We start from the raw sequence: 24656 nt of genomic DNA on the forward strand, positions 1-24656 counted from the left end.
GTGCCACCAGCTAACGGTCCATTTGCAAAAGCCTGAGTTGGTTCGCCACGGTCTAGAGGAGCTTCGAGGGTTGACGTGAGTTTGGTCCAGGTGATGAAGTTCTAGAACCTAGGTGAGGTTCGGTGGGCTGAGGTCCGGAGCCGATGACCGAGAAAGAATTCTTGAGACATCTTTGGTGCAAAATGATAGTTTATGAAAGCACGGGGACAGGACCCCTGGGCAGGAAGAGCTGCTGCACCGGGTTGTGAGGGGTGGCAGGTTATGTACCCTGTGGCTGGGGGAAGGTGAGGGGAAGGGAGGTTTCTACGGAGTTTTCATATGCTAAAGAGGGCCTATAAGGTGCCAAGATGTCAGAGGCCTACCGGAGGCCTTGGAGGCCTTGCCCTTGCGGCTTGATCAATGTTGTCTTTAGACCAGCCATTAACATTAAGATAGTTGGGAGACTTTTTGGTGGGATGTCACAATCCTGCTATAAATCATCTTTGTTAGTGAGATTTAGGACATTTGTAAGCCAAGGGAGACTCCTGTCTAGCAGGATTGTGAGCTCTGCAAGTTAACTATTTGCTTATTGTTCATGGCAGTCAGGGCTGCCTGAGGGATGCTACACATAGGACTGAGGGGGAGCGGATGGAGGCTGGGGGTACAAGGCGCCAGCTTTTGCTTTGTCTTCAGCCAGCCTCGTGCTTCCTCATCACAGAGGGCAAACATTACTCAGCTTTTCTTCAGACAGTGACACTCTCTTCTCCTTATGAAGGACCAATGTTGCCAGAGAACCAGGTAGCAAGAAAACTATAAATGGTGTTGTAAGTCATCTCCATTACATGTCGTGAACTGAATTTTCAAGTCCTGTATTTAGAATTTTTTTACTCAAGTATCCCATTCCTGCAAAGGCATCTATGGACACCATGTTTGTATCATTTGATTTTTGAGGCGAACTCTGGTGCATGCCAGCTGGACGTGTCTGACATGAAGCCTAGAAGCCCGGGGTCACCCTTCCTCCTCAAGCCACTCTCCCTGCCCTGGTCTTCCTCAGCCGGCTCCTCACTGCCTCAGACAACTGGGTGAGGAAGAAGGAGATGTTGAGAGCCCTGGTTAAAGCAGTCCTCTCAGAGACCCAGAAGTGAACCAGAAAAAAAATAGGTGTTATCTTCGTGATGGGATTTCTTTCCCCGATACACTCAGCTTCTTTTGGAGCCAGAGACGAAGAAGCAAAGAGCGGATTTTGAGAGGCCTCTGGGACTCCTGATTCTGGGGGTTGTACAGCCCCTACAGTCAGATGCACTTACTAAAATGCAGACATCTGCATTTTCTTAGTGGTAATCAAACGACTTTCCCTTAAGTAACAGCCTCTTCAAACGTTATTACCCAAATCACATTTTAGAGATAAGCGAGAAATTCTTATTTCAAATGGCCTGAAGTAACTCTGGCCTTTTCCCCTAACTTTTAAACCTCTGGTAACCTTGCAACTTTGTGTTCAATAAGCTAGTTTTCTAGGTACAGTTTTGAGGTTCTAAGGATTAGCAGTTACATTCCCTTATAATACCAGGAATTCCCTTTGGGGCTAAGTCTATCCTGTATGATATTTGAGTCTGTAACTTTAAAAAAGCCATTAATATTTGTACCCTCCCAGCTGCAAGTGAGATCTGCATCTTTTTCTTTCTCCAAGTTTCACTGATTTGTTCTTCCTGACAATTCATAATAAACATGCCATCCTATTCAGTGACCGTTTATTTTATTTTTCTTTAAAGATTTTATTTATTTATTTGACAGAGATCACAAGTAGGCAGAGAGGCAGGCAGAGGTGGGGGAGGGAGGAGCAGGCTCCCTGCTGAGCAGAGAGCTCCATCCCAGCACCCTGGGATCATGACCTGAGCCAAAGGCAGAGGCTTTAACTCACTGAGCCACCCAGGTACTACCCTTCCGGGACAGTTTAAAAAAAACTGCACACTACTCGGTTCCTAGCTTTTCTTGAAATCTGTTATTCAGCTAGTGGGCTCCCTGTGGTGTGGCAGACTCTTCTGTGTGTCAGCCTCCTCCTGAGGCCATTTCTCTTACCCTGCTGGGAGCCTTGGAAGCAGTTAGAGCTCCCTGTGAGTGGAAGTCAGAGCAGGAGACAGAATGGGGCCCCTGTAGGGGCTGCTGACTCAGAACACTGTCTTCATGCGAGTCTCTAGTGAGAGGGTGATTCAGGCTTGTCCTACACAGTTGGAGCTATTCACTTGGCTGAATTTCCTCCTCTCCACTGGGTGGACGCTGAGAGCAGCTGAGGCTGTGAGGATTGGCTGCTCTCTGTGAAACATCTAGAATGGTGTGGTGGATGGAGACCATTTTGTTCCTTTCCCTATCACTGGCTTCCTTCAGGGATTCCCCAGAGATTGGGGCCCTGGAACAGAAGTGCTGTCCCCAGATACTGCTAAGGTCAGGGAGGGCTGTTTTGATTTCTTCCCCACAAGTGGGTTACATCATTCTGCTGATGTACGTGTGTCCTCACTCCTCTCTGATGAAGACTGGAGGGGTTTATCAAGGCCAAAGGTGACATTTCGGCTTAAAAGATCAGTAGTATTCGGTGGATTTTTATTACCCTCACTGCAGAGAAAAGCAGCGAAGCTGTTCCAGTGTCTGCAGAGCTGTCCTTTCCCCACTGCAAGTAGACACGAGAGCTCTCTCATGTTGGTTCAAATCAGTTTGTCAGGAGAGCTTCTCTGAAGTCTTAAGTTGTCCTACCATTGTCCTACAATGCCTTCTGGGAAGAAGGAGCAGCAGGGCAACGTCATCTCATCTGATCTAGACTTGCCGATGAACTGACCTGAGCCACAAAGTCCAACAAGGGGACAGCTCCTTCAAGCACGACAGACAGACACTCTTCCCATATTGTAATATTTGCTCTTCTCACTTGGACTCTAAGATTCTTTAGAAATCAATGAGACCAGGGGTGCCTGGGTGGCTCAGTGGGTTAAGCCGCTGCCTTCGGCTCAGGTCATGATCTCGGGGTCCTGGGATCGAGTCCCACATCGGGCTCTCTGCTCAGCAGGGAGCCTGCTTCTCCCTCTCCCTCTCTCTCTCTCTCTCTGCCTGCCTCTCTGTCTACTTGTGATGTCTCTGTCAAATAAATAAATAAATCTTTAAAGAAAAAAAAAATCAGTGAGACCATTTCTTGGGCCTTCCTAACTGAAAGAAATCGCCACAGCTCTCTATTAAAGTAATAGCTTCATTATTACTGTTCATCCTGTTCTTACAAAACATGAACCTCCCGTCAGTCTCCCCGCTCCTCAAAAATGCTGCCCTGTGGGTTACAATGCCTGTTCTCTTCAGCCTCATTTGCATTACTCCCATAGGCAAACTTCTCATTTCTGTTAAGACACTCAACTCTTTCCAACATGGAAAGAGTTGAGTGACTTCTTTCAGAACCTTGTTAATTCTTTAGAAACCAATCCTGGGCTCTTCTCTGCTGGTCCTTTGGTGTTACGATGGTTTTGGTAAAGCAGGCATTGGAGGAGAAAGGTCCTAAGAGGCTCTATCAGGATGGCCTAGTATGTTCACCAGCTCAGCTCTGTAATGAACTAGAATAGTTAGGATTGCCAAGAGTTAGAATCAGCAACATAGGCTTTTGTACTGTGAGTTCTTAATCACTTTAAGGTTATGGCAGTAGAAATTAAAAGTTGAGATTGTGGCAGAGATGGCTAGCTGTCTGCCAAAACACATTTTCTTCTGGACAGAAGTCAGACCTGCCTTTGTTGACTGGTACCATGTGAGCAGGTATGATGAGCCACTTTTAGGCCAGAGCCTTTAAAAGCAGACGAGCCTTCTTTCTTTCTCTCCTGCTGCCTTGGCCCCAGGGAGACCCAACCTTAGCCACACAGATGGCAAAGCTCTCATGATGGCAGAGCCACAAGCCAGAAGGAGCTTGATCTCTGAATTAGTGCATGGAGGAAAGCCTCCTGCTGACCTAGAATGCCCAACCCCCTCCACCCCGGGATGTTAAATGAACAAGAAACCAGTTTACTGGGTCTGAGCCATTGTTGTAGGAGAAGATTAGTTACAGCAGCTAAGCATACTCCAACCTTATTTAAAAATAGTATGAATTGTGTTTATATACAAAGGTCTGTAAAGCTAGAGTAGTCAAGCCTGGGATGTGGGGTGGGGCTTTCACGATTAGATACTTCCTTATTGATTTTATAAAAATTTTCTTCCAGTAAGGAAAGAGAACAACAAAAATAGCAAAACAATGCTAGTATAAACTTTACTTGATGGGCGAGTCATTCTTTGACCCCCACCCCACCCCCCAATCCTCTCTGAATTTCCTTAAAGTCATTTAACACTCATTGTCCTTAGTCCTTATCTGGCACTTTTTGTTTGTTTGTTTGTTTAAATAAAGAGCAGAATTGGGAGTCCTATAGGGTGGACAACTCAGGCAGGGTCTCTTAAGATATTAATCCTTTCAGGGGGTCTGGTCCTCAGTTTTGTAGACCCAGGAAGAAAAGAGTTTTTGTTTAAATTTTATTATTGAAGTATAGTTGACATACAATAGTAATTTCAAGTACACAACATAGTGACGGGACAAGTCTGGAGATCCACAGTGCTCACCATAAGGGGGTCAGCACCTGTCCCCAAACAATGTTACTACAGGATTACTGAGTATACAGGACTTACTTTATAACTGAAAGTTTGTACCTCTTAATCCCCTTCACCTACTTTGCCCATCCCTCTACCCTTCTCCCTCTGGCAACAGTATTTGAGTCTGTTTCTGGTTTTGTTTTTTAGGTTTCACATATAAGTGAAATCATATGGTACCTTTCCGTCTGACTTATTTCATTTAGCATAATGCCCTTCAGGTCTATCCATGTCGTTGCAAATGGCAAGATTTCGTTCTTTTTATGGCTGAGTATTTTAAAGATTTTATTTATTTGACAGACAGAGATCACAAGCAGGCAGAGAAGCAGGCAGAGAGGCAGGCAGAGAGAGAGGGACGAAACAGGCTCCCTGCTGAGCAGAGAGCCTGATGCGGGACTCCATCCCAGGACCCTGAAATCATAACCCGAGCCAAAGGCAGAGGCTTTAACCGACTGAGCCACCCAGGTGCCCCGGCTGAGTATTTTATATATATATATATATATATATATATATGTGTGTGTGTGTGTGCGTAATGGTAAAAATGCTGCAATGAACAGAGGAGAGCATTTACTTCTTTGAATAAGTTAGGAACAGAAATCTTTATGTGCAGAGCTTATCAGGCTTTCCAACCCAGAGACTCACGCTAACTGTGATGTGTATACCGAAATGCCCATTCATAGTTAACAGTGAGCAACAGTCCTTCCGACATCCACTATTAGGAGGCCCTCTTGCTGGTATGAGGGCAACAGGGAGTCTAAGTGAATAATCAGAGGGAGGTTGTTTGGAGAGTAAGGAATGAGAGCAAATGGAGTTGGATAATCTTAGAAGAACCCATTATCTAGGCTGTGAAGTAATCTGCTGATCCACTTCACAGAGTTACACAATTAATGACCCAAATCCTTTTATGAAATTTGGTCTCTCTTCCTTGGAGAGCATTATCTTAGACTGTCGAATTCTTTTTAGGGTCTTTTATAGGCTTTTTGCAGCTTTCTTCTTTAATAGTGAGCTGAGTACTATATTCTCTGTTACTGGAGTCTACATCCTAGATTCCATGCCTGGACTTGTTGTGTGTTCCCCCAAGTTCTGTCACTTATCCACTGGGTTGATTCCTAGGTATTTCTTATTGATCATGTGAAGATTAAATGAGTTAGTCATCAATAATTAGTTAATATTAACATTAATTGGATAATATAGCTTTTCTATTTATATGCTTAATATTATAAAACACCAGGCATGCCCTGATGTCTTATACCTAGTAAGAATCTAAATGCTTGATGTGGCTCAAGGGGGTACACAGATAAACATGGATAGGGAAGGAGAAACTGACATTCAGAATCTGTCCAGCCCAAGATTATTGCCAATAGCAAGACCTGATAAAGATTATTTGACAGCACAAGCAGCGGGAGCAGGAGAGGAAGAGCAGGTTCTCCGCAGAGCAGGGAGCCTGATGTGGGGGCTTGATCTCAGGACCCTGGGATCATGACCTGAGCTGAAGACAGAGCCTTCACTGACTGAACCACCCAGGTGCCTCTGTACTGAGATCTTCTTTTTCTTTAAGATTTTATTTATTTATTTGACAGAAAGAGAGAGAGAGAGAGAGAGAGAGATCACAAGTAGGCAGAGAGACAGGCAGAGGGGGAGGGGGAAGCAGGCTCCCTGCTGAGCAGAGAGCCCGATGAGGGACTCGATCCCAGGACCCTGAGATCATGACCTGAGTGGAAGGCAGAGGCTTAACCCACTGAGCCACACAGATGCCCCTGTACTGAGATCTTATAAAGTGCATATTCCTTATGTTTTTTTATCGTTTCAAAGGATTTTTATAGATGTTTTATTTGGTCATACTTTTTTCTCTTGGATCCCAGTGACTTTGGTCTGTTATCGTATTCTCCTACCTTCAATATTTTCTCTTTCAGTTTCCAGATCTCTGGGCATTTTCAGGATTATATATTAAAATGCAGTTACTGGGGTGCCAGGATGGCTCAGTTGGTTAAGCAGGTCCCTTTGGCTCGGGTCATGACCCCAGGGTTTCGGGATGAAGTCCTGCCTTGGGCTCCTTGCTCAGCAGGAGCCCAAGAAGGCTGCTTCTCCCTCTAACTGCCATTCCCCTTGCTTGTGTGCACTCTATCTGACAAATAAAATCTTTTTTTTAATTTTTAAAGATTTTTACTTATTTATTTGACACAGAGAGAGAGACGGCGAGAGAGGGAATATAAGCGAGAGGCAGAGAGGGAATATACACAGAGGGAGTGGGAGAGAGAAAAGCAGGTTTCCTGCTGAGCAGGGAACCTGATGCGGGGCTTGATCCCAGGACCCTGGAATCATGACCTGAGCCAAAGGCAGATACTTAGCAACTGAGCCTCCCAGGCACCTCAATAAATAAAACTTTAAGAAAAAAAAAAAGCAGGGGTGCCTGGGTGGCTCAGTGGGCTAAGCCTCTGCCTTCAGCTCAAGTCATGATCCCAGGGTCTTGGGGTTGGGCTTTCTGCTCGGTGGGGAGCCTGCTTCCTCCCTCCCCAGCCTGCCACTCTGCCTACTTGTGATCTGTCAAATAAATAAATAAAAATCTTTTTTTTTTTTTTTAAAGATTATTTATTTATTTATTTGACAGAGAGAAATTACAAGTACACTGAGAGGCAGGCAGAGAGAGAGAAGGAAGCAGGCTCCCTGCTGAGCAGAGAGCCCGATGCGGGACTCGATACCAGGACCCTGAGATCATGACCTGAGCCGAAGGCAGCGGCTTAACCCACTGAGCCACCCAGGCGCCCCATAAATAAATAAAAATCTTAAGGAAAAAAAAAATTATCAGAAATCCTAAACCCTTAAAAAAAAATGCAATGACCAAAAGATACATAGAGTTCTGAAGCTGTAGCTGCTTCTTAATTTTGGGAATAGAATAAGGTTTTCCATTTTGCTTCTGGTATTCCTCTTAGCGGTGATTCATTGGATGGCCTTTTGTTACAAATCATTGCTTCTCGAATTTTTACATTCTCTTGGTTTAGCTTTGAACTGAGTATGGATTCAAGAGGTAAAGCTCAAGGGGTACCTGGGTGGCATAGTTATTAGTTCAATTGTCTGACTTCTGGCTTCAGCTCAGGTCAGGATCTCCTAGTTGTGGGATGGTGCCCTGTGTCCAGCTCCACGTGCAGTGCAGAGCGTGCTTGGGACTCTCCGCCTCTCTGACCCTGTGTGTGCAGATTCTCTCTCTCAAATTAAGTACTTTAGGGGGGAAAAAAAGGTATAAAGCTCAAAACTGTAGTTTAAATTCAAGATGGATCCATGCTCCTCTTAATCCAAATTTTTTTTTTGAAAGATTTTATTTATTTCAGAGAGAGAACATGTGCGAGCACAAGTTGGGGAAATGGTAGGAGAGGGAGAAGCAGGCTTCCCACTGAGCAGGGAGCCTGATGGAGGGCTTGATCCCAGGACCCTGAGATCATGACCCGAGCCAAAGGCACTTACCTACTAAGCCACCCAGGCACCTAGGATCTTAATCTAGTATTAAATCTCTGCCTGTGGGGTGCCTGGGTGGCTCAGTGAGTTAAGCCTCTGCCTTCAGCTCAGGTCATCTCAGGGCCCAGGGATCAAGTCCCACATCGGGCTCTCCGCTTGGTGGAAAGTCTGCTTCCCCTCTCTCTCTGCCTACTTGTGATCTCTCTCTCTCTCTGTCAAATAAATAAATAAAAATCTTTTTTTTAAATTTTATTTATTTATCAGAGGAGAGAGGGGGAGAGAGCGAGCACAGGCAGACAGAGAGGCAGGCAGAGGCAGAGGGAGAAGCAGGCTCCCCGCTGAGCAAGGAGCCCGATGTGGGACTCGATCCCAGGACGCCGGGATCATGACCTGAGCCGAAGGCAGCTGCTTAACCAACTGAGCCACCCAGGCGTCCCATAAAAATCTTTTTTAAAAAATCTCTGCCTGTATTACTATCCTGTGACCACTCGTCTCCCCACCCCTGTCCCCTAAAATTCCCTGGACTCCAGCTTGAGAAGCAGGGCCTTAAGGATACAATCTAGGGTAATGTTATATTCCCTGACAGTTCAGATCTGTTCATGAGAGTTGGATTACTTAGGCCTAACCCTAAAAATGGCACCAACGAATTTATTGATATAGGGTTACATGGCAAGAATGCTACTTAGGTAAAAAATGAATGTGCAGTGAAGGTGGCATAGTTCTTCGGAATATGTGAAATCTGAGAGAAGTATCCTAGCACATTGTCAGAATGTATCACTAGTTCTTTTAAAACAGTTTTTTAAAAGAGAAGTCTATACTTTATTGACCTAATGGGCTACTTGAGGGGGTCTGAGGTGGAGGAGTGGGTGACCCAGATGGTGGGCCAGCCATAGTCATGGGCTTGTACACGGTAGTGTACTGATCATCATCAGGTAGTGGCTGACCATCTTGGGCTTGAAGGTCACCTGGGTGAAGGTGAAGGTCTTGCTGTTGTCGAGTCCCACCATGCTGCCCACGGTCCTGGGCAGGACGTTGCTGTCCCACATGTGTGTATTCACCATATCTGGCTTCTCTTTGGGCACTGCCTCCTAACTGGCTCTGCACAGGTGCTTTGGCAGATAATTTGGGTCCTGCTTCTGCCACTTAGCAGCTATGTGATTTGGGGACTTTATTTCCTTATCTCTAGAATGGCATGTTTTAGTTGCCAATAGGACTGTTGTGAGTTTAAATAATTTATGTCAAATGGGGCACCTGGGTGACTTAGTTAATTGGGCATCCAACTCTTGGTTTTGGCTGAGGTCATGATCTCAGGGTTGTGAGATCTGGCCCCAAGTCTGGCTCTGTGTGCTCAGTGCAGAGTCTGCTTGACATTCTGTTTCCCTTTCTCCTCCCTTTTCTAACGTAAGTAAGTAAATACATAAATCATTTTAAAAATCAATAAAAAAAAAAGCATTTACATCAAGCAATTAAAACACTGCCTAGGATCTTTGTACGTAACAAATATTTGGCATTTCTCTTTTAGGATGCTTTAGATCCTCAGACTGGCCTTTCATTAAAAAAAAAAAAAAAAAAAGTTTATGGGTGCCCGGGTGGCTCAGTTGGTTGGATGCCTGCCTTCAGCTTGGGTCGTGATCCCAGAGTACTGGGATTGAGTCCCACATTGGGCTCCCTGTTTAGCGGGGAGTCTGCTTCTTCCTCTGACCCTCTCCCCTCTCAGGCTCTCTCTCTCTCAAATAAATCAATCTTAAAAAAAAAAAGTTTATAACATGAAAATTTCTATTTTTTATCTAAATTAATAGTACTTAATTTACTGTAAATCCTATGGTTCCTTTTGGTATGGTATTTGTACTCTATAACTCTGGGATATCTAAGGTCTAATTGCTACCAATTTTGTGACTGTTGGGTTAAACCAGTGGATGTTTCTGGGCTTCACATTCCAAATCCAAGCTTCTTTGTAAAATGGCATTCCTAATGGGATCTACCTCCACAGGACTGCTGGGAGAATGAGACCATCCTGCCAGTCACATGACATTTTGAATTTTACTGTGGCAAAATGAGTATGACATGTACTTTGTCACAAGTTCTGTTTTGTGGCCCAGGCCGAGTTGGAGTAACAGGGACGCCTGGGTGGCTCAGTTGGTTAAGCAGCTGCCTTCGGCTCAGGTCATGATCCCAGTGTCCTGGAATCAAGTCCCACATCAGGCTCCACATCGGCAGGGAGCCTGCTTCTCCCTCTGCCTCTGCCTGCCATTCTGTCTGCCTGTGCTTGCTCTCTCTCCCTCTCTCTCTGATAAATAAATAAAATCTTAAAAAAAAAAAAAAGAGTTGGAATAACATACAATTAATCTTGTCATACCCCCATGTGTTTCCAGGCTGCCGCCTAAAAGATTTTGGAGATTTGAGTTTTACTCCAGTCCCTAAAGATGATCTCTACAATAACCTGATAGTGAATCCTCGCTCAGTGGGCCTTGCCAACCAGGAACTGGCTGAGGTGGTTAGTAGAGCCGTGTCAAGTGGCTACAGCTGTGTCACTGTGGGAGGAGACCACAGGTAAGCTGGGATGCAGGGGTGGTGGGGGAGCTGGATTGTATGGTGCTTTGGGCTAATCAGTTAGCTTGTCTTGTTTCCCCACTTAAGAGCACAGCACCCTTCAGAACTTTTATGAAATGATGTGCTTAATAGCATTTTAATAGCTAAGATCCTGAGCTGCTGGAGGCACCTGTGGTTTTCATTGTTAAGACACACCGGATAGTATGATGACAAGTTCAGAGGCAGACTAAGCCAAGTTTTTAGACACGGTATGTTCCTATTTCATTTTGTGCTTATCTCTTGTAAAGTTTTCCTAGGAAGAAAGGTCTTATGACCTTCATTTGGCTATTTGGGAGAATTAGAAGGATCCATCAGTAGTCTGAATTTGTGAGGTATTTGTGTGTGTGTGTGTGTGTTTAAAGCATTTCTGCTAACCTGTTATAGATTTCCCACTTGCCAGGTGACTTCTGTTCTCTACCTTCACCGTGTGGACCCGTAGGTTACTAATAGGTCCTTCTCTTAGCGAATCAGCATGTACTTTATTGAACACTGCTTGGTGTGTTCTCAAGCAATGCTAGGAATTGTGGAAACTGTGACCTAGTAGGACTAGATAAAATAAATACACATGGGATGAAAAAATATACTGAATTCTACAGAATTTTAGAGAAGGGAAAGATCATTCTGGGCCAGAGGAGTCCTATTTGAACTAAATAATAAAGGTTTTTGGTAGAAAGAAAAACAGCATTCAAATACTAGGATTGCTGACTGGGCACTTCATATATATTCTCATTTACCCCTCATAATGCCATGAGGCAGATGCAGTTTTACCTGATTTACTGCTACGAACGCTGAGGGACAGAGGTCAGATAACTCAACTTCTAGAACCAGGAAGCAGCAGGGTGGGATTCAAATTCAGTGTGACCTCTGAAGGCAATTAATTAACTTCTTTTGAGAGCCAATCCAGTAACTTCCCCTGTGGTGCACAGAGGGCTTTTTTTTTTTTTTTTTTCCCCTTAACAGAGGTTGAAATCTTTGTTACAATTTTAAGTGCAGGTAGATTTCCTCAATAAGAATAAAATTTTAGGTAGAGTAAGAGTAGTCCACGTTCTCTACAGCGATCAAATTAAATCAACTAGAGGGTGGATATTCCTCTTAGCTCAGTGTTCGCTCTCATTTGTATTGACCTTCTAATGACTGTCTGATTATCACAGTCTTTAGCTTTTCTTTTGTCTATAGCTATCTATTGCAGCCCTGTCACTATTCCTTATTCCCTGTTCAGTGCTCAAACCTAGGTCATCTGAAGATTCTAGAAGGGATGAGTATATAGACTGAAGAGCTACTGAACATTTTAAAGGAAGGTGGCTTCATTAGGTCACCCTGCTCCTTTTACACAGTATAAAGTATTCCCTTAGACATCAGACTGACTTACATAAGACAAATTATCGCCTTCTTCTAGAAAAAGGAAACTGTCTGGTAAAACTAGATGATTTGTCCTAAATCACCTAAATTTCCCTTTCTGGGAAAAACCTGATTCTGACTTAATCCACTACTTTTCACACTAGACTGTGCTATCCCTCATGAAGGGCCCGTCATGGAGCATGGAGCTTAAAATGCTGTCTCATGCCATACTCAGGAGAGCTGTAGTTAGTTCCTTAGATGCTTAAGTTGCATCTCCCATCTATGTCAAATTCTTCAGTTACTGGGAAGCTGGGCAGCTTTCCAAACAGGATTTCATCAGCTATATTCCTATAACTGGGACAGGACAGTTGGCCAATGTACACAGAGTCCAAGGACAAGGAGAGGCAAAAAAATAAACATGGATATTTGAATGCCATGCTAATATATAGAAGATAACATGCAAATAAACAATTATTCAGTCATCTAAATGAGGTCTTTAATTGGGTTCCCATTACTTTAAGGTCTCTATGTGATACTTCCTAAAAGGAAATGTCAAAATTGTTACTTGCTAAAAAACTGTAATGCAAATTTTTATCCTTAAAAAGTGAATGATTGATTCTTTGAAAATAATTAGATCTCCCTGGTCTTCCTTAAGAAGTATTAAGTATTTGTGACTTCTTACATGTAGAACACATCATTTAACTGGATTTCTTTTTAAAAAATATTATACATTTATTATATGTTATATATTTTGAATATGAACTGAATATAATATATAAATATATAATAGACATTTATATATTATATATAAAATTCATAGGATACTGCCTTATAGCAATACAGAAATTTATCTGAGTTCAGGACTGTGTAACATAATTTTCTTTCTTAAGGTAAGGCACAAATAGTAAAAAAAATCCTTTGTGATCGAGGAGTCATTAAAAAATAAAGTTTTTGAGACAGAATAATTTAGAGGAAAGAAGGGGAAAAAATCTTTGATTTTACAGGCATTTTGTTCATGGCTTATCTTATTAGTTGTTTTGCTAATAAAAGAATAACAGAAGAGAATTCACAGGTAAAATGGGGGGTATACATGCTAACTAATCATATACTCAGAAAATTTTTTCTTCTAATTATATACATATACACATCTGTGGATGTATATGTATGTATTTTTTCTTTCATTTAACTGGATTTCATTCACTGAACAATACTGAGGTCCTTTTCTGGGCCAGGGCTAATGAATGAAATTTTAGGGATTTGGCGGGGGGGGGAATACTGACCTCTTTCAAACTAGAAGGGTAACCAGTCAACAAGCTTTGAATCTTTAGAACCTTCTTTCTCCCTCATTCAAGGTTAATCTTTGGGAACTACAGGCCTGGAGACTTTTGGTCATCTAAATCCAGCCTTAGTCTGGGGCCCTGACTTTGCCCTGAGGACAAAGTGTGAGCTGCACTGACTGAGGATATTTGTTATTAGTGATGTTTGCCAAACAGAGTGCCTCAATTACTGTGTTTGTTCCTTGTAGCCTGGCAATCGGTACCATTAGTGGCCACGCCCGGCACTGCCCAGATCTTTGTGTGATCTGGGTTGATGCCCACGCTGACATCAATACACCCCTCACCACTTCATCTGGAAATCTCCATGGACAGCCGGTTTCATTTCTTCTCAGAGAACTACAGGACAAGGTCAGTGGGCTGAAATGAAAAGGCTAAATGGCTTTGCAGGGGTTATGCTGGGGCTTTGAAAACTAGTTTGGTTAAGATTTCTATGAAGGATGGGCTGAGGGTGGTGGTAGAAATGTTTGGTGTACCTTCATTTGTTGATCAAACATTATTATGGGCTAAGCAGTCTAGTCAATGCTAGGGATATAAAGACTACTAGGACAAGGTCCCCTGCTCTGGGGGGAGGGTGTGTGCGCGTGTGCTTGTGTGTCAGTCATAATTTTCAAGAAAGGAAAGTGGCAGTGGGTAGTAACTCTAGTGATTGATACACCCTCTGTAGGAGGACTTCTTGGTTAGAGGTTCCCAGGCCTGCCTCACTCTCAGACCCATTGGTCTAGAGGAAAGCAAAAACCATGATTAACACTAGGTAATATTTTCCTAGGTTGGTCAGAAGACATGGGAGTCCATGTTAAGCATAGACTAGAATCTGTATATTCTTCCCCTCAGTGAGGGACCAAGTTAAACCAGGATAGTACAAGAAGTTATTCATTAGGCAGAATTTGTTTTGGCTGTAGACAAATTAAAATGGCAACCAGATTGTGTTTCAAGAACCAATCTGTAAACAATTCAGTAATGTACAAAGGGGTGGAAAAGGGCTAATCAGCAGTGTTCCTGCTATTTAGGTTAAGTTAATGAGAAACCGTGGCCACCTTAGGAGAATTTTTTTTTTTATTCTGAGAAATCTGTTCTTCAGCTGCCTTCTGAATCATTTCCACTTTTGTAAGTTCTCTTTCCCAGATCAGGTGAGTGTGGTGTTGCTTTAAGCATGTCCTGTAGGTAGGAGGAGAAAGCAGATGGCATATATTGGGAAACACACAGTGATTATCTTGGTGAGTCCAAGAATCCTTGATGAGTCCTGTCCATTCCTCTTTTGACAGGTACCACAACTCCCAGGATTTTCCTGGATCAAACCTTGTATCTCTTCCCCAAGTATTGTGTATATTGGTCTAAGAGATGTGGACCCTCCTGAACAGTAAGTTGATACACTGGGGTGAAGCTTTGGGTCTATCCCAGCCATTTATGTTTTTGACAGGGTGTTCCTTGCCTTAATCTCTTAGCGGTCACTAACAGGACAGACCCCCCCACCCCAATATACTTGATTAAAAATGTTCTTTAGGGACGCCTGGGTGGCTCAGTGGGTTAAGCCGCTGCCTTCGGCTCGGGTCATGATCTCAGGGTGCTAGGATCGAGTCCCGCATCGGGCTCTCTGCTCAGCGGGGAGCCTGCTTCCCTCTCTCTCTCTCTGCCTGCCTCTCCATCTACTTGTAATTTCTCTCTGTCAAATAAATAAATAAATAAAATCTTTAAAAAAAAAAAAAATGTTCTTTAAACTAAGGACTCCTGTGCTTGCTTTGGAAGCACATACACTAAACTCAGGACTCCCTTTATCTCTCACACAGTTTTATTTTAAAGAATTATGATATCCAGTATTTTTCCATGAGAGACATAGATCGACTTGGTATTCAGAAGGTCATGGAACAGACATTTGATCTGCTAATTGGCAAGTAAGTAACTTATAATGGATGTCTACTTACAAAGGGAAAAGTCCCGAAGGAAAGAGGGCAAACTCCCAGTGAGCAGCACATTTTAGCCTATCTCTTAAGGACAGCAGCGTTTCTTTTAAAATAAAAGCAAAATATGTACACACAGAAAACACTCAAATAATTTGGAGATTATGAAACATAGGTCCTGTTCTTCCTCTGGGGTTGAGATGGGGTTTCCTTGAAGTCACTGGTCACCTCCTCTGTGTCTCGTGAATTTTTTAGCTCCATTTTTAATGCCCATCTTTTGAGATGGGAAGCATTCACAACTGCCCCCTTCTTCCTAAGCTCACTGTTGATTCATCTGAAAGTTTTATATTGAGCAAATCTTGGTAATATAGAAAGATGAAAGATAAATGCCAATCAAAGGCTAGTTTTTTAAAAAATTTTTAATGAATGTTTAATGTATTATTAGCCCCAGGGGTATAGGTCTGTGAATTGTCAAAGGTTAGTTTTAAGAGCATGTTCTCAGTGCTGAGACTTTATGTTCAAGTGATTAATGTAATTGCTACCTAGTAGTATGTCATTTCCTAAGCTGTAAGAAATTTAGTTATCTACAATGTAAGTGTCAGTTGCTAGTTTCTACTTTAGGATACCTGTGCTAAACTGAAGATAAAACTGGAAGATAAGATTGCAGACACCAAATCAATTCCATTCAGCTGTTGTTACACGAAGAGAGTAAGAGCAACTGTAACCTAGGTCAGTCTAACGTGAGTCAGATTCTGTCAGAGCCCAGTCTCATGGGGAAGTGAAGAACTGTTAATGCGAAAGGCTCTAATGCCTAGGGTAAGTCAGAAATACAAACTAGAGTCAGTCCGAGGCACAAAGAACAAATGGCAAAATTATGAGGTGGTGTGTAGGAAGCAAATATGGTAATACATAGTAATTTCCAAGAGTAGAAAACCTAGAAATGTGTATTAGCAAAGTACCAGGACTAACAGCAGCAAAATCAAGGAGTTGCAACTGTAGAAAGGATCAATGTCCAAGCACACCCAAATGACTGTTCTTATCTTCCCCTCAAGAAGACAAAGGCCAATCCATCTGAGTTTTGATATTGATGCCTTTGACCCTACCCTGGCTCCAGCCACAGGAACCCCTGTTGTTGGAGGACTGACCTACCGAGAAGGCATGTACATTACTGAGGAAATACACAATACAGGTAAGAAGGGATCAATCTGCTAACTGTGTGAGTAAATACGCTGATGCCTTTTGCATTCTGGAGGGCTTCTTCTACTATTTCAAATCATTACAGATACTGTTTTGTTTAAACTTCTTTAAAAACCCCATGGTCAGGCTAATAAAGGATAGTCATTTGAAGGCATTTATGGACCTGACTCATATCAAAATATAAGAAGTACTGAATAAAAAACTGTCTACTTAAATACTTATTAAATACAAGAATAACTTGCCAAACCGATGTAGTTCTTCGCATCTGAACTGTCTAAAGGCAGACTCAGTTTAAAAGGCAAGGCCAAGAGGCTTACCCTAACATTAAAATGAGTTAGTTCCCTTGGGAGTTGAGAATGGGGAGTTAAACCTTCTCTTAAAGATATTTCAAAGCTGGACAGTATCTTGGGTCCCTTCATAAAGGATACGCCTTATACTAGAGCTTTGATAGGAGCTTTAATGTTTGATAGGAGTTTTAATATGGGGATACTAAAGATGAATGGTGGCAAAGATTACTGAGTTGGCTACACAGGTTACTGTAACCCCATTCATCCTAGTTTGCAGTTTCCATTTCCGTCAGAAAGTTTCTAGTTCCATGAAGGTTACTTTAAATGACCTCTCCTTGCAAAAATTAAACAACTACCACATGGTACTTCAATACCATTTCACGAAATTGGGGTCTAAAGAGCGGAGAGCCCACAGTGAAAGGTCTAGTGCTATGGGAAACCCTTGAGTGGTTGGGATACATAGGGAAACTGAGAAATGTTCTCTCTGGAGCCTACTGGAACCTCAGACACTAAAGGAAGAAAAGAATGCTTTGGTTTATCAGGTCTGACAGTGGTAAGATAGTCGTATTTTCAGACCCACAATCTTAGATGTTATCAGTTGTCCTTCCGTTAGTGGCCACTGAACCTGTGTGTTCAATCCTCCATTTTGGTTCCCAATGACCCTACTTAGAGCAGGGGTTAGTAATCTCTAGGAGTTAGGTGGGGTAGTGGTTATACCTCATCGCTCCCTCCCCTGCTACATTATTTCTATTCCAAAAGACTATCATAACAGTGTTAACTAGCTACATAAAGCATTTTGCTTAAATTAGAGGGTGACAATAGTCTGGAGAACATGGGTAATAGCTTTTTAATAGCTCAAACATTCTTGATTACTTCAATTCAGGTTTAGCTGAAATGAGACACACAGATCATCAAACACCCAGATGTTCGCACAGTGGAAATGCTGCAGAGACATGCTTGGGACTATGCACTCCTAATAAGACTGCATGCTAAACAGATCTATACGCCCGTGTTTCTAGGCATGACAGCTACCATAAATATTTGCATACATGTATTCTCCAAACTAGTTCAGATGACTTGAAGAGGTAGATTAACTTTATCCAGAATAACCAACTAAAAAGTTAAATACCTCAGAGAAGTAGGCTTGTGTGTTAGGGGTATGAAGTAGAAGGCAGGTCTAGATAGGTTCTTCCCTTCTCAAACCCTTTAGTGTAAGTTCTTAACCCCTCACAGAAGGCAGTAAGTTCAAATTAAAGTATGGCCAAGTCTTCCCTTGACTAAGTGCAAGATATTGGGTCACTATAATGGGACAGCTCAGACCTGCAGCGATAAGACTAAGAGATGCAGGGGCGCCTGGGTGGCTCGGTGGGTTAAAGCCTCTGCCTTCGGCTCAGGTCATGATCCCAGGGTCCTGGGATTGAGCCCCGCGTCGGGCTCTCTGCTCAGCAGGCTTCTCTGCCTACTTGTGATCTGTCAAATAAATAAATAAAATCTTTAAAAAAAAAAAAAAGACCAAGAGATGCACTAATGACTACACCTAGGGCATGTGGGGTGCCTTAAGAGAGCAAGGAGTTCAAAAATGGGATGGCTCAAAAGAGGGAAGATGATCTCTTCATACAGCTACAGACGGACATCTGGAAGGTTCCTAGTAATACTGGACATGGCACACATTTTCCCATGTAGGTGGGAAAATTCTTGTCTACCTCTTCCCCACAAGCTCTTTCCTTATCCAGACAGCGTGACAGCTATGCCTATTAAGTTGGTTAACAGGGATGATAAATTGTAATCTTACTCTAGTATACAGTGTTTGAACTTCCTGCCCAAGACGAGGTAGGTATAAGGCTTCCTGACAGTGTGTAATTTTAATAGTAGAAAAAGACTTTTTACCTTGGCTTGTTCTGTCTAGTGGGATGACCCTCTACTACCCTGAAAGTAGCAGCTAGGGTAGCTTCTGAGGTTCTGTCATATTTTGTTCTTTCAGGGTTGCTGTCAGCACTGGATCTTGTTGAAGTCAATCCTCAGTTGGCGGCTTCAGAGGAAGAGGCCAAGGCTACAGCTAGCCTGGCAGTGGATGTGATTGCTTCAAGTTTTGGTCAGACAAGAGAGGGAGGGCACATTGTCTATGACCAACTTCCTACTCCCAGTTCACCAGATGAATCAGAAAGGGAAGAACGTGTGAGAATTTAGGAAATTTTGTGTGCTGACATGTTTGTCAGGAAAGACATTCCAGAATTATGAGGCATTTGAGGAGACATACTAAATGGTCACCTGGGTCAATACTGCCTTAATGAGAACATCTGCGCATTCTTACAACTGTAAAGTTTCCTTTCCCCCTCCATTTTGGTGACCAATACTACTACTGTAAGTTTGTTTTTTCTTTTTGCAGTTCACAGAGTATTAATATGTTGGAATACTACGTAAATTTAAAGACGTCATAAACAGCATTTATTACGTTGGTATATCATACTGGTCTTGTTGCTGTTCCTTCACAGTTATGCGGTTTTTTGTTTTCCCTCCCACCTCCCACGGTCTGGCTACACAGGGCATCCTCGAACCATTACCTCAGAGCAGCACTATGCTTATTCCCCATCTTTAACACCATTCAATCACAGGGTCAAAGTTCTGGTCCACAAACCCTTCCCTCTAGGAAGTTCAGTGCTTGTGAAAGAATTTGTAGTACACCAGGCCCCCTAGGATGGCCAGCTCCAGTATGATGACGATGGAAAGTAGCAGCTTGTTGGTTGTCACTCTACAAAGAGAAGCAAAGTAGGAACAGTCAGAAATGTGGATGACCTTATTTCTTTCTGTTCTTAATACTTAGGGGTTTGACGCTGTAGCCAGGGCTGCTGGATATACTGTGAGGCACACTGAATTATTATTATTATTTTTTTTTAATCACATAGCCACTCAGCAGTTCTTTAGCTGGTAAGTGCCAACTTGAAAGCTTTTTTCAGTTTAACTTAAGGGTAACACTACCTCGGGGCGCCTGGGTGGCTCAGTGGGTTAAAGCCTCTGCCTTCGGCTCGGGTCATGATCCCAGGGTCCTGGGATTGAGCCCCGCATCGGGCTCTCTGCTCAGTGGGGAGCCTGCTTCCTCCTCTCTCTCTGCCTACTTGTGCTCTCTATCAAATAAATAAAATCTTTAAAAAAAAAAAAAAAAAAGGGTAACACTACCTCACAGAAATACTGATGATTGGGATAACAGATGATAACAGATACCAACACATAAAAATGGATTCTTCATTTTAAAATATGTTCAAATAGTAGTTAATTCCTCAATTTAAAAACGGGTTTTCTAGGGGTACCTGGCTGGCTCAGTTGGAAGAGGATGCAACTCTTGATCTTGGGGTCGAGAGTTCAAACCCCACACAGGATCTAGAGATTACTTAAATTAAAAATCTCACTTTTTCATATTTAATATATATTTTTATAAATAGCTCCTTCCAGAAAAGGTTTTTTTTTTTTTTTTTTAAAGTGGGCTCCACACCCATCATGGGGCCCGAACTCACAATCCCAAGATCAAGAGTTGCACGCTCAACCAATGGAGTCCCCTGAAAAATATTTCTGACATCAGGTTGAATCATATTTCAAAAAAGCAGAAATACAATACTGCTAACTATTCTTCCTCCATCAACCCAAATGAACATCTTTATAAAGGTAGTATAAAAGCTTCAAAAATTTACTCTTTTGTTAACAAAGAATGTCATCTCTGGTTCTCATGTTAACTCTAAATTGAAGGTTTCCTTTTGTTTGACAAGGCATTTACCATTGTTTAGGAAAATCTCATTCTTACTAATTCCATGGCTTAGATATAGTTTTGTGTATACTAACTACCCATTTTAGGGTTTTTTTGTTTTTGTTTTTTAAAAGTTGACTTTTTGCTAACAGGACAGAACTCCCTGATAAGGAAGAGGCTGACTACCATGAAGGACAAGCAGAGCCAAAAGCAAGTAGTAAGCAGTAGCAGTAAAAAGTTTTTTTCTAACCAAGTTTATACAAATATACTTCAAGGACTATAAAGCTCCATGAGTCCCATGTGCTCTGAAAAATATAAGCTGGGATTAAAAGTGGACAAATTTCTCACTACTCAAGTCAGAGCAGCATATACTTTTTTATTTTTTAAAGATTTTTTTTTTTATTTGAGAGAGAGCACAAGTGGGGGAGGGGCAGAGGGAAAGGGTGAAGCAGACCCCCTGCTCAGCTCCATCCCATCCCTGGGGCTCCATCCCAGGACCCTGGGATCATGACCTGAGCCGAAGGCAGATGCTTAACCTAACTGACTGAACCACCCAGGCACCCCTCTTAACTCTATTTTTAAAATTACTTTCTGGGGGCGCCCGGGTGGCTCAGTCATTAAGCATCTGCATTCAGCTCAGGTCATGATCCCAGGGTCCTGGGTTTGAGCCCCACATCGGGCTCTCTGATCAGCAGGGAACCTGCTTCCCCCCTCTCCAACTCCCCCTGCTTGTGTTCCCTCTCTGTCATGTTCCCTCTCTGTCAAATAAAATATTAAAAAAAAGAAAACAAACTTACTTTCTGGACATTGAACGGAGAATCTTTCGACTTTTGCTCAAGTTTTCACTTGTGTTTACCAGCTGGGAAGAGAAAATAGCAATTATTTCCCCCTGCTAAAGTATATACTGTAGAACTTGAAGGTTCCTAAACTGACCGTGGGCATTAAAGGGTGCGTGCTGAAAAATTCCATCAAACCAATTTGAATGATGGCCTCTGAATATATATGTAGAAAAATTGGAAAGGACAAGTTACTCGAGTACTCAGTAAGTAGGCTTAGGTATTATTATATCTCTATATATCTTAGGAATTATTATATCTCAATTATTATATCTCAAGGTAACTCAAAGGTTACCTTGGGGAACTCCTGGGACCAAACTGATTCTTCACCTTGGCTACGCAAAACAGAAAAAAGCTTCAAGTGTACCTCCGTCAGTAACTGTGAGGAAACTTCAGATTTGAATTTCATCAGCCAAACTCCAAGGGAGCTTCTTGAGGTTTTGTTTTTGCAGGCTGGTGGATTTCCACTTTTGGGATCTGGTTCTTTTTTCTTTACCCCTTTTACAGATACATTGAATTGTGAAAGGGATCATTCTTCTAAAAGCTTTTTAAAAAATTACTTCCTTTTGGTTGCCTGTTAATATCTAGATTGCTGGGGGATATTTCAACAGATGCCATCTGCCATCTGTTCCATTCCCCAGTGGCCATAAGTAAGCTGATCGCTCAGCTTGTTCCTTGCCTTTTTAAATTCAACCAATCCATCTGATGTGTTAAAACCACCTAGTCGGTAAACAAGATGCCTTCTCTACAGTATACCTTGAATTCAGTGGTTGTGAATTTTTACTGAGGAGGCAAAGGCATCATTCTGATTAAGAATGGAGAACTGCAACTCTTAGGATATATGAGGAGATCTTCTCCAATTCCCACATGGAGGAAGTCATCCAAGTCTTGCCAATAGTATCTGTTCTTTAATTTGTATTGGCTTCATAATGTTAAGAATATAACATTCTATTGGCAAGTTGTACTATTTTTTAAAATTCCTATGCAGGTGTATGGAAAGGGAGGAAGGAGATGTTCTTCAGAGGCCTTGATATAGTTATTTCCCGTTTTCTTCCCACAGCGATCTAGCTTACCTTGGGTAACAATAGAGTTATAGTCCAGGACTGAACCTCTAAACTGTCAGCAGTACTATTTTATGACATGTGGAAAATAGCCTTGAATCTAAAGGACAAAAAAACTAGGATTGTTTAAGTGGATGGTGCTTTCACAAGAACAGGATAATATCCCATTATAGATAGATTAATATGAGAAAAATCTCAGGTTGGTAATCTAGGAATTGAAGGACAGAGTGGCTACAATCTTAAGAGTTGACAATCTTCCATAAATGCAGAAACTGGGTTTCTTCAGTCTTTTTTTGGCCTCCAGTGACCTCTAAATCCAAGGGGTAAAATATTTTTAAGATAAATCTCTCAGCTGAGAAAAGTGTAAGCATCTAAGCATCTAAGAGGTCCTGACCCTGAATTCTGAACTACTATAGCTTCTAACTGTGGCAAGGCATCAGGATATAAAGGGCCCACCTACTCTCCCCTATCTGCTCAGACTTACCCTATTCTTAGTACGTTCCAACTGTTCACGTTGTTCCCCCAGCTCTTCTATGATTTCTGAGCCAATCTGGTCAGTCTCTGTGGCAATCCGATGAGAACGCTCAATGCTCTGTGTGGCCCGGTTCAGGCTGTCTGTGCCTTGTAGAAGCAATGCCCTTTGAGACTGTAACCGGTTCTGACAGGAACCGGAAAGGAAGAGAAATGTTAAATTCATTACCAGCACATTCCTTGTGACCCTTCTGATGTAAGAAGAGATATAGTGCATGCAGTGATTTTCATTACTTTTAAGACTTTAAAATGCTAACTATAAGATTATTAGAATCCAATACAAGATCACATACCTCCCATGCCACTGCTTGTTATACTTAAATGTGAGGGAAGAAAAGCACTTTCCCTGAATCGGTGATGAATTCGAACTGACTTGTGGACTAACAACAACTGAGAGGCAGTGGCCCAAGTTTGGGGTGCAGGAGCTATCTGAATATGCATACAGCCTGTAACTGTTGACAGAGCAACAAACCAACCAACATAACTCCACAGCCTAGAACTAGATTAATTCACTGAAGATTTCCACCTGACCAGTACAGAGGATTGAGTGACCATGAATAAGCTATTCATTTGCAGCACATACAGAATTCACTTAGAAGTCTGAAACACTACTGCATTTTGGAAGACACTTAAGCGATTACAGTCTTGGAAACCCAAAAAGAATTTCACCTCAGACCAAACAAAACAAAACTCTGAAGTTGCCACAATGGTGACTGCTCTCAGGGAAGGAGGATCTGGGTCCATAAGCTGCCCTCATTTCCCAAGTGCCCTAATTTTCTAAATCCCTGCCAAAGTTTTACTTCACCTATAATCCCAAGCACAGCAGGCAAGATGACAGAAGTAGCCCTTGTCAGTCAGAATTGACCACTGACAAATGGGTAAGTTCTTCACTATTCAAAGCACTTACACATTCACAAAGGGGTTGGTTCACAGGGCCTATTACTAAATAGGTGACTCCTCGCACTAGATACTACCATCAAGAAACCAAAATACTGAGTTTTCAGATAAGTAATTAGTCTTTTCATATTTGGCATACACATCAGTGGACGACAGAACCACTGCATGACACTGAAATAAACCCCAGTTAACTTTAGCTTAAAAGAAGCAGGAATAAGGATTTTTTTTTTTTCAAGTAAAAGATGGGGATTTTTAACTAATTAGACTGAAGAGCAGTAAGATCATATAAATCAACCTCAGGTTTGGAACAATAATGCCATGAGGGTCGTATGTATATCTAAATTGTCTTTATAATTTCTGAAACTAGTAATTCTAAAGCAAATTATTGTTTGGTTTTATCTCCCCTTTTTGGGGGTTACTGTTGATTTTTGGTAACAAACACCCAAAGTCACATTATACCTCTCATCTTACTTTAACAAGCTTCATCTGACTGCCATTTCCCAGTCTCTCTTCACAACTGAATTCTGAAGAGTTTCTATCATTCCCTCTAGTTTTGACATAAGTAATGTCAGACCAGTATCATCTGAATGTCTTCTGAATCACAATCAGGATGCATCATGAAACAGAATTGTTTAACGCTGCGCTATTAGCCTTTCTACATATGTGCAGTCTGTAGTTGTGGGGCCCCATCCACCTCTCTCCCACACTATTTGCCAAACCACTTGCCAGGCCATTTATACTTTGTGCAGTGGAGTGTTAATTCCAAATGCAACATATCACATATAATCTTTGTAAACTTGTATTCCTTTATCAAGCTTCTCTAGATAGTTTCAAAATATAGATTTTCAATTCTGTCCATCTAATTTTATAAATCAGAACAGTGGAGTCTAG

General features: G+C 42.1%; 2 protein-coding genes across 3 annotated transcripts in view; one reads left to right on the forward strand and one right to left on the reverse strand.

Annotated features, from left to right (window-relative positions):
* The window catches only part of ARG2 (arginase 2), a 31911-nt gene extending 12748 nt beyond the window's left edge, over positions 1-19163 (forward strand). The window contains exons 3-8 of one of the 2 annotated variants that reach the window (XM_032344569.1): positions 10434-10611; positions 13514-13673; positions 14588-14682; positions 15110-15214; positions 16276-16409; positions 18686-19163. In XM_032344569.1, coding sequence (XP_032200460.1) covers positions 10434-10611; positions 13514-13673; positions 14588-14682; positions 15110-15214; positions 16276-16409; positions 18686-18891 — 878 coding nt within the window. In that variant the 3' untranslated portion in view covers positions 18892-19163. Of the gene's footprint in view, positions 1-10433; positions 10612-13513; positions 13674-14587; positions 14683-15109; positions 15215-16272; positions 16410-18685 lie in introns of both variants that reach the window. The other variant, XM_032344568.1, reaches the window with a different exon arrangement.
* Positions 19127-24656, reverse strand: part of VTI1B (vesicle transport through interaction with t-SNAREs 1B) — a 28989-nt gene continuing 23459 nt past the window's right edge. The window contains exons 4-6 of the mRNA XM_032344570.1: positions 22822-22995; positions 21238-21299; positions 19127-19453 (exon numbers count right to left, since the gene is read on the reverse strand). Coding sequence (XP_032200461.1) covers positions 19357-19453; positions 21238-21299; positions 22822-22995 — 333 coding nt within the window. The 3' untranslated portion in view covers positions 19127-19356. The remainder of the gene's footprint in view (positions 19454-21237; positions 21300-22821; positions 22996-24656) is intronic.

The sequence above is a fragment of the Mustela erminea genome, chromosome 5 (genome assembly GCF_009829155.1).
Source record: "Mustela erminea isolate mMusErm1 chromosome 5, mMusErm1.Pri, whole genome shotgun sequence".
Classification (NCBI taxonomy): domain Eukaryota; kingdom Metazoa; phylum Chordata; class Mammalia; order Carnivora; family Mustelidae; genus Mustela; species Mustela erminea.